This window comes from Hyaena hyaena, unplaced genomic scaffold, assembly GCF_003009895.1.
Source record: "Hyaena hyaena isolate Hyena2069 unplaced genomic scaffold, ASM300989v1 scaffold_744, whole genome shotgun sequence".
Classification (NCBI taxonomy): domain Eukaryota; kingdom Metazoa; phylum Chordata; class Mammalia; order Carnivora; family Hyaenidae; genus Hyaena; species Hyaena hyaena.
In genome coordinates this window covers 325238-335507 of record NW_024081366.1, presented here as the reverse complement: position 1 = coordinate 335507, position 10270 = coordinate 325238, and the positions used below count along the sequence as shown (strand labels likewise).

At 40.0% G+C, this 10270-nt stretch overlaps 1 protein-coding gene across 3 annotated transcripts in view; it reads left to right on the top strand.

The window, feature by feature from the left end:
* Positions 1–9508, top strand: part of NOX1 (NADPH oxidase 1) — a 32969-nt gene extending 23461 nt beyond the window's left edge. For 2 of the 3 annotated variants that reach the window (XM_039218096.1, XM_039218095.1), the window contains 6 exons: positions 3007–3099; positions 4508–4743; positions 4960–5122; positions 5541–5687; positions 5880–6004; positions 9382–9508. In XM_039218096.1, the coding sequence (XP_039074027.1) occupies positions 3007–3099; positions 4508–4743; positions 4960–5122; positions 5541–5687; positions 5880–6004; positions 9382–9508 (891 nt within the window). The remainder of the gene's footprint in view (positions 1–3006; positions 3100–4507; positions 4744–4959; positions 5123–5540; positions 5688–5879; positions 6005–9381) is intronic. The other variant, XM_039218097.1, reaches the window with a different exon arrangement.
* The last annotated feature ends 762 nt before the right edge of the window (positions 9509–10270 follow it).

The window sequence follows — 10270 nt, the reverse complement described above, 5'->3', positions numbered from 1 at the left end:
AGTGTGCATGGTATGATCTCAATTCTTTTATATTTATTGAGGGCTGCTTTATGTCCCAGTATGTGATCTATCTTGGAGAATGTGCCATGCGCACTTGAGAAGAAAGTGAATACCTTGGCCTCAGCATGTAGAGTACTAAATATATCTGTCAGATCCATCTGGTCCAAAATGTCTTTCAAGTCCATTATTTCTTTAGTTATTTTCTGTCTGGTTGACCTATCCATTACTGTAAGTGGAGTATTGAAGTCCCCTGCTATTAGCACATTCTTATCTATTAGCCTGTTTCTCTTTGTGATTAATTGTTTTATATATTTAGGAGCTCCCATGATTGGTGCATAGACATTTATGATTGTTAGTTCTTCCTGATGGATAGACCCTGTAACTATTTTTTTTTAATTTTTTTAAGTTATTTTTTAAAAAATATTTTTATTTATTTCTAGGAGAGAGAGAGAGACAGCGTGAGCAGGGGAGGGTCAGAGAGAGAGAGGGAGGTACAGAATCTGAAACAGGCTCCAGGCTCCGAGCTGGCTGTCAGCACAGAGCCCGATGCAGGGCTCGAACCCACAAACCTCGAGATCATGACCTAAGCGAAAGTCGGACGCTTAACCGACTAAGCCACCCAGGCGCCCCAAGAGCCTGTAACTATTATGTAATGCCCTTCTTCATCTCTTGTTATTGTCTCTAATTTAAAGTCCAGTTTGTCTGATATAAGTAGAGCTACTCCGGCTTTCTTTTGATTTCCAGGAGCATGATGTATATTTCTCCATCCCCTTACTTTTAATCTGAATGTATCTTCAGGTCTAAAATGAGTTTCTTGTAGACAGCATATAGATGGATTTTGTTTTTTTATCCATTCTGCTACCCTATGTCTTTTGATTGGAGCATTCAGCCCATTTACATTCAGTGTTATTATTGAGATATGTGGGTTTAGCGTCTTTGTGTCCTTTGTGGAGTTCATGCTTGTGGTGGTGTCTCTGGTATCTTTGTTTCTTGCAACCTTTCCTTCAGAGCGTCCCCCTCAGGATTTCTTGTAGGGCTGGCTTAGTGGTGACAAATTCTTTCAATTTCTGTTTATTTGGAAAGGTTTTTATCTCTCCTTCTATTTTAATGACAGTCTTGCAGGGTAGTGGATTCTTGGCTGCATATTTTTTCTGTTCATCACATTGAAGATCTCTTGCCATTCCTTTCTGGCCTGCCACGTTTCAGTAGATAGGTCTGTCACCACTCTGATAGGTTTGCCTTTGTGTGTTAGGGCCCTTTTCTCCCTAGCTGCTTTCAAAATTTTCTCTTTGTCCTTATATTTTGCCATTTTTACTATGATACGCCTTGCAGAAGGTCGATTCAGATTACGTCTGAGGGGGGTCCTCTGAGCCTCTTGTATTTCAACGTTTACTTCTTTTCCCAGGTCGGGGAATTTCTCTGCTATAATTTGTTCCAGGACTCCTTCAGCACCTTTCCCCCTCTCTTCCTCTTCTGGGGTTCATATGATACAGATATTGTTGCGTTTGACCGTGTCGCTGAACTCTCAAACCCTTCTTTCATGTTCCTGGATCAGTTTGTCTCTTTTTTTGTCAGCTTCTTGTTTTTCTATAATGGTGTCTTCTAAATCACTTATTCTCCTTTCTGCCTCTTCAATCCGTGCACTGGAGGCCTCCAATTTATTATGTATCTCATTTATCGCATTTTTTAATTCTTCATGCCTATTTTCATTTTCCATTCTGTCTGTAGCCATAGTTTCTTTGATGTCCCCTATGTTTTTATTCAAGCCCAGCTATTAATTTTACCATTATTATTCTAAAATCTTGTTCAGTTATGCTGCTTATATCTGTTTTGAGCAGTTTATTAGCTGACATTTCTTCTTGGAGTTTCTTTGGAGGAGAGCTCTTTCGTTTCGTCATTTTAGTTAGCTCTCCGGCTCTTGTTGGTTTTATTTTTTTATTATTATTTTTTAAATGTTTTATTTATTTCTAGGAGAGAGAGAGAGAGAGACAACAGGAGCAGGGGAGGGTCAGAGAGAGAGGGAGTCACAGACTGAAACATGCTCCAGGCTTCGAGCTGGCAGTCAGCACAGAGCCCGACAAGGGGCTCGAACCCACCAACTGCGAGATCATGACCTAAGCGAAAGTCGGACGCTTATCCGACTAAGCCACCCAGGCGCCCCTCTTGTTGGTTTTAAAGACCTGTTACCTCTATGTATCTATGAGCGCTGCTATATCCAAGAAGACTCTTTGACTGTCCAGGGCCTATCCTTTCAGAGAGTGTTTTTTGAATGATATCTCTTGGTCTCTCTTGTTGGGACCTTGGTTATTTTATATTCCTATTCGTAGTGATATTTGGGACTCTCCACCTTGTGTACTCTGGCTTGTTTCTTGAGGTAGCCATTAGAAGTCTTTCTCAGTGGAAATTACATCCTTTCTCTCCCAATCTCTTGGGTGTGGTATGGTTTCCTATGGCTCCAGATCTTTTCCGTGTGATGCCTGGTTGCGAGTGCAGGTACGGAGCTCCCTACTTCTCCGCCATCTTGCCCCTCCTCAATGGTTTTGTTTTTAATCATCTGCTTCTATGTTGCATCTACTTTCTCTGATAGTTTATTCAGATTGGACAAATTGTCCTGTAAGACCATCTTGGAGTCTTAAAATTAAAATTTATAATTTAAGATATGTATATGTATAATTATATGTATATTTATTTGTATATGTATAATTATACATTATAATTATATGTATAATTAGCATGTATTTTATTTCTGTACTTTTCTGTTTTTCCCAGTGAGACTGGTAAAACTTTAGGAAATGATCTGCTTTATGAGTAACAGATTAGCAAACGAAACCATTGTTAACTTACTCCTTTCCATTTCCAGCCTCAAGATTTAGTGAAATTAGTGGCTTAATAATGATACACATCAGAAAACTGAATAAATATTGCTGAAGAAATGAACTGCTGCACAAATAAATCCTAAATAAGAGATTAATGTGCAACCTCGTTTTTTATTCTATTTCTGTGCAGTCTTGGAAGTGGATCCTTGCACCAGGCATTCTTTATATCTTTGAAAGGATTCTCAGATTTTATCGCTCAAAGCAGAAGGTTGTGATTACCAAGGTAATGAATATATACTTTACCCTAGCTGTGATAAGAGTCTTACTCTTCCTGATTATAGGAATAGATTGCCATGTTGTCATCCTAAAGGGAATAAAAAAGAACTGGAGAGCAATATATTTTAGTTCCTCTAGTGTTGGACAAAACTATGAGAAAAAGGGTTTGGCAGAAATCATCAGAATGGGTCTATGTCGGAGGATGCAGACATGTGGCCTGAGCCAGATCTAGTCCACAGATATATTTTGGTTGGCCCGCACACTGTTTAGAAAGTTGAATTGGTTGCTAACATTTAAAAATCTGGTTGGAGGCTTTAACAGTAAAAGAAAATGTTATTTCTATCTTATGAAGAATTAGGCAACCTGATATTTATTTGTTTATTTATTTATAAAATAGATTTATTTAAATTTATGTTAGTTAATATACAGTACAGCATAGGTTTCAGGAGTAGAACCCAGTAATTCATCACTTACATATGATACACAGTGCTCATCACAAGTGCCCTCCTTAATCCCCATCACCCACTTAGCCCATCCCCCCACCTGCATCCCCTCCAGCAACCTTCACTTTGTTCTCTGTATTTAAGAGTCTCTTATGATTTGTTTCCAGCTTTGTTTTTATCTTATTTTTCCTGCAACATAGAAGCCGATGATTAAAAACAAAAATGAACATAGGTTCATCTGCTGTGTTTCTTAAATTCCACATGAGTGAAGTCATCTGATTTTTGTTTTTCTCTGACTGACTTATTTCTCTTAGCATAATACATTCTAGTTCCACTCACATTGTTGCAAATAAAAAGATTTCATTCTCTTTGATATCTGAGCAATATGCCATCTTCTTTTTCCATTTATTAGTCAATGGACATTTGGGCTCTTTCTATAATTTGGCAATTGTTGATAATGTTGCTAGAAACATGGGGTGCATGTGCCCCTTCAAATCAGCATTTTTGTATCCTTTGAATAAATACCTGGTAGTGAAGAATCAAGCAACCTGATAATGCTGAGTTGCAGTTTCATAGTGCAACCACTGTCTGGACAAAGTAACTGCTGCCACTTTTAGTTTTTTTTTTTTTTAATGTTTATTTATTTTGGAGAATGAGAGAGACAGAGTGTGAGGGGGGGAGGGGCAGAGAGAGAGAAGGAAACAGAATTTGAAGCAGGCTCCAGGTTCTGAGCTGTCAGTGCAGAGCCCAACTTGGGGCTTGAACTCCTGAACCGTGAGATCATGACCTGAGCCGAAGTCAGATGCTTAACCAACTGAGCCACCCAGGCGCCCCACTGCTGCCACCTTTAGAAAATGTTCCTGCTAGCAGTACCCCACCAAGACCTGCCCTCCAGCTTTACTCTTTATTTCATCTGCCTGCCCCTGTCACCATTTGAATTTACTTTCTCTGGCTTCTGTACTCCATTCATAGGTTGTCATGCACCCATCCAAAGTTTTGGAATTGCAGATGAGCAAGCGTGGCTTCAGCATGGAAGTGGGACAGTATATTTTTGTTAATTGTCCCTCAATCTCTTATTTGGAGTGGCATCCCTTTACTCTGACCTCTGCTCCAGAGGAAGACTTCTTCTCCATCCATATCAGAGCAGTGGGAGACTGGACAGAGAATCTCATAAGGGCTTTTGAGCAACAGCATTCACCAATTCCCAGGTAGGTCCCCGAGACCAGTGAGTCCCAGATGAAGACACAGACAGGCAGAAAAAAGAAAGCAATTTCTCATTGAAACTTAAGTCTGGTACAATAGAATATGATTAAAATAAACAGGCACTAAATGAGCCATGGGAACAGCTATGTCCCTGGGAAGATGTTTGAGGTTGGGGGTGGAAGTGAGACTTCACTTGCCCATTGTCTTCTGTCTTCTGCTAGGATTGAGGTGGATGGTCCCTTTGGCACTGTCAGTGAAGATGTTTTCCAGTATGAAGTGGCTGTGTTGGTCGGAGCAGGAATTGGGGTCACCCCCTTTGCTTCCATCTTAAAATCTATCTGGTACAAGTTTCGGCATGCAGATCACAACCTTAAAACACAAACGGTAACTCCCTCATACCACTTTGCATCTGGTCTGGGCCGGACAGGTCTATTGCTTTCATGGGTTAAACCTTACAATTGACAAGAGAGTAACCATCCCTGGACCTATGAGAGTGAGTGGTCACTACTCTCTGCCAAGGCATCCGCTTCTACAGATTCATCGCAAGAATAAGGTCTTCATTTTCAATTTGGAGTTTAAAATTACCTTGATCCAAAGATGATGTTGGAACTCTTTTTCCTTAAGGGAAGTTGTAAGAGCTCTGGACATTCATGCTGCCTAAAGTCTGCTGCTCTGTAGAAGTAATTTTTCAGATCACTCCTAGACTTGATCAACAAATACAGAGTATTGTGCATAATCATGTCACCACAATGTACATCATGAAGGTACTTAGTAAGGCTATGTTCTCTCTTGCTAATTCCAGATCTATTTCTACTGGATCTGCAGGGAGACAGGTGCCTTTGCCTGGTTCAAAGACCTATTGGCTTCTCTGGAACATGAGATGGAGGAATTAGGCAAAGTGAATTTTCTAAAGTACCGTCTTTTTCTCACCGGATGGGACACCAACATTGTGAGTTCAAATAACATACTAATTCCATGTTAGACACAAGATAAATGTTAGACAAGGTCATAAATGCTGATTGGAAATAATTGTTTCTTATGATTCTCTATCTGTCCTCACCCTCACCCCTAAGTTTAAAAATGGCTAAAAGAGACAGCTATCAGGATCTGCTTTTTCTAACTTTTATTTCTTTGGCTCCAGGCTGGTCATGCCGCATTAAACTTTGACAAAGCCACTGACATCCTGACGGGTCTGAAACAGAAGACCTCATTTGGGAGACCCATGTGGGACAATGAGTTTTCTACATTAGTTAATGCCCACCCCAAGTAAGTGATTTTCTTCTGAGTTAAGTTTGCAGTTAGAGTTTAGGAAAGATATTATAGCATGTTGAGCATTCTTGGCTAGAGGCAGAAACTATTTGCATCATTCTCAGATTCTTGCTTAAAACTGAAAAAAATTTTCATCTGGGGTTTTAGCCAAATAAGTGTTATGACCTGTAATTGATGAGATGTTTGCTGTCCCTGCAAGTCCCCATTAAAACAAGGCAAGGAGACTCAGTTCCAATTAGTATTACAGAATAAAATGGAAAACTGGAAAAATTCAAATGTATTGTTTTTGGCCTTAACAATCCCTACTTAAATTTTTTTTAATGTTTTATTTATTTCTAGGAGAGAGAGAGAGAGAGAGACAGCGTGAGCAGGGGAGGGTCAGAGAGAGAGAGGGAGTCACAGACTCTGAAACAGGCTCCAGGCTCCGAGCTGGCAGTCAGCACAGAGCCCGACGCGGGGCTCGAACCCACAAACCGTGAGATCATGACCTAAGTGGAAGTCGGACGCTCAACCGACTAAGCCACCCAGGCGCCCCAACAATCCCTACTTAAAGTAAGAAAGGTTTAGAGTGTATTATCTAGTTAACTGATGACCTGACCTTGGTCTTTCTGGAAGTTTTGAGACATGCTAGAGCATATAGGAAAACCTGGTGCCATGAAATCAGCCATTCCAATGAGAAAGAGATTAAGCTGATCATTTAGATAAATTCCTGGAACAAGTTGGCAGCTAAGGATCAATTCAATTTCACAAACATTACTGATTATCTTCTATAAGCTCAGCAATAATTATTCTAGGAGGTTTGGAGGTTGAAAGAGAAATAGGATATGGTTCTTGCCCTCAAGTAGCATACATTTTAATAAGAGATGCATACAATCAACCCAAAGCAGAATGATGCATTCCATGAAACATGTACATAGATATCGAAGGAAGGAAAGTGTATGCCCACATAGGGTGATCAGGGCAGGCTTCATGAAGGCAGTGGTGAGAATACTTAGTCACTTGGATTCAGATGATCCTGGGTCTTAATGTTAGTTCTGACACTTCCGTTCCTGGGACCTTGAGCTAGAAAATCCTCTGATCTTCAGACTTCTTATCTATAAAATGGGGATTATATGAGTAAATGCCTTCTCTTCTCACTTGCAGAATTGTTGTAAACATTAAACATTTACCTATATGAAAAATGCTCTATCAACAGGAAAGCAGAATTTAAACAAAAGAGATTATGTTAATTATAGTGTTGAGCTGACCATAGTTGAAGTTGTGAGAATGGATGACATTCCCAGGAGAGAGTGGCAGAAGACAAGCATATTAAGGAGTGCTTACATTGTGTGGGAAGGGAGGAAAATGAGCCAGGGAAGAAGTGGTGTCACAGAAGCCAAGGGAGGAGATATTAAAGAAGTGGAAGCATGTCAGGGTCCAGGAAATGCTTATTTAACTTAAAGATGATCTAAGCATATTTATAGACAGAACAGAAACCAGTACATAGGAATAAAATAAATACACAAAAATGGGGATGGGGCACCTGGTGGCTCAGTGGTTAAGTGTTCGACTTTTGATTTCAGCTCACGTCATGATCTCGCGGTTTGTGGGACTGAACCCTGCATTGGGCTCTGTGCTGACAGCACGGAGCCTGCTTGGGATCCTCTCTCTCCCTCTCTCTGCCCCACGTACTCATGCTTGCTCTCTAGCTCTCAAAATAAATAAATTTTTAAAAAAACTTTTAAAAATGGGGAGAGGGCTAGGATGGTCATAATAAAAGATGGGCAATAAGAGTTGGTGAGGAAGTAGAAAAATTGTAGGAGAGTTTCTCTCACACTTTTTGTGGGAATGTGAAATGGTGCAGCACTTTGGGAAAAACTCCAGCATTTCCTCAAAATTTTAAACATAGAGTTACCACATGACCCAGCAATTTCATCCCTAAAGTATATACCCAGGAGAATGGAAAATAGCCTTTGCTCTCCACACAAAAACTTGTACATGAATGTATGTAGAATAGCTAAAAAGTGGAAACAATCCAAGTATCCATTAACAGATGAATGAAAACAACATATGGTACATCCACATAATGGAATATTATTCAGCTATAAAAAAAAAAAGTGAAGTACTCGTACATGCTAGGACATGGGTGACCCTTGAACACCGCACATTAAGTACAAAAATCAGACCCAAAAGGCCACATATTGTATGATTCCATTTATATGAAATGTTCAGAATAGGAAAATCTAGAGATAAAAAGTAGATTTGATGGTCTAGGGCTGGGAGGAGGTAGTTGGGAGGAAATGGGGAGTGACTTCTACTGTGCGGGGTTTTTTTTTGGGGGGGGTGATGAAAATGTTCTAGGATTAGATAGTAGTGATGGTAGCACTACTTTGTGGCTATACTAAAAAGCACTAACTGTACACTTTAAAAGTGTGAATGTTATCACACGTGAGTTATATCTCAGTGAAGTCAAAAGGAGGGGAGAGGAAGGAAGAGAAGGAAAGAGAGGGTGAGACTGAGAATAGTTAGATTATCCTTGGTGAGAAGGCTGACCACCTCTTCAGTGTGAAAAATTTCAGAGTGGGGATAAATGCACAATGGATGGCCCTAATGACAACTAACACATATGCACTTGCTATGTGCCAGGCATTTTTCTAATTGCTTTACAAGTGTCTTTTGTTTAAATAAACCCCAAAACAACCCTGTGAGATAGGTACTATTTTTATCCCTGTTTTACAGGGGGGGAAACTGAAACAGAGGTTAAAGAAACGCCTAAAGTCACACAGCAGGGATAAGTTCCAGTTGTTATTTCTACTTATTATTTTTAAGTTTATTTATTTGAGTGAGAGAGAACACAAGTGGGGAAGGAGCAGAGAGAGGGTGAGAATCTCAAACAGGTTCTGTGCTGTCAGCACAGAGCCCGATGTGGGGCTAGATCTCACAAACCACAAGATCATGACCTGAGCCGAAATCAAAAGTCAGATGCTTAACTGACTGAGCCACTCATGTGCCCCATCAAAGCTGTTATTTCAACCCAGAAAGCCAGGCTCCAGGGTCTAGCACTCAACCTCTACCCTGCACCAGATCTCCTATCTATTCTCCATAGACTAGGCAAGGCTGCATGCTGAGAGTGACAGAAGGCTGGGAGCACATTTGGGGCTTGCAAGCAGAAAAGGTGATACTTTTCTACCATGAGGTGATACAAAGGTGAAAAAAAAGATACTTTTCTACCAAGGTGATACAAACTACCATGAAGAATGTGAGGGAGTCAACAACCGAATCTTTATGCAAGTTTGTTGGGAGCAGTAGAGGCCTAGTGGAGGCAGTTTCTCCATCCTCATGAACATAGCAGCTTTTGCTGTATTCTCGCCCTTATTATTGTTCCATTCCTGCAGATCCGTGGTGGGAGTCTTCTTATGTGGTCCTCAGACTTTGGCGGCAAGCCTGAGTAAGTGCTGTCACCAATACTCCAGTCTGGATCCTAGAAAGGTTCAATTCTACTTCAACAAAGAAAATTTCTGAATTACAGGAATGAGGGTGGTAATCTGCATTTAGTCTCTCCTCCGAATCTCCAACAACTTACTTGGTCTGGTCAGGTGTGAGCAGCCATGTAAGGACAGGAACATGCCCATTCAGCTCTGACTCCCTGGCATTCTTTTTTGATTGGATTCAACTTCAATGCCACTGATCTTCATGATGTCACAATCCTGGGATCCTTTCTTGGAAAATATTACTGAATCCTTCTGGAATGCTATGACTGCAGCAAGACCTAACAGCAGAGGTGGTTGACAGTTACACAATTTGACCTCAGTTGATAATGTTGATTCCAAGTGTTATTCTCTCCCAGGCATTTGGTGGTAATTTCCCCTCCTCACTTTCAAAGAAGATTTCTAAAGTAGGGTTATGTTTTAAATAAAAAATTTATTGACGAATTAATGACAAAACAGAATAAGCATAAATAATAAAACAACAAACATAAAATCATCAAGAACCCCATCCCTATATAACACTATGTACATTCTTACTGTTATTTTAAACACTGTCTTATCTAGTGTGAATAGCAATTTATGCTTTACTTGTTTTTGCTTGTCAAGAAATGAAGGATTTTCCTCTTAATGAATGAATCTTTCAGTACTTTATCTATGCTCTACTTTTGGAAAAGAAGATCTTGGAACTATGCTAATTGTAATTGAAATTGTGTTACAATTGAAAGATATATTGTCATCAGCTTGCATTGTTCTGTTGGAAATAACTGCAAAAACTTCAACTCCATTTTAGGATGAC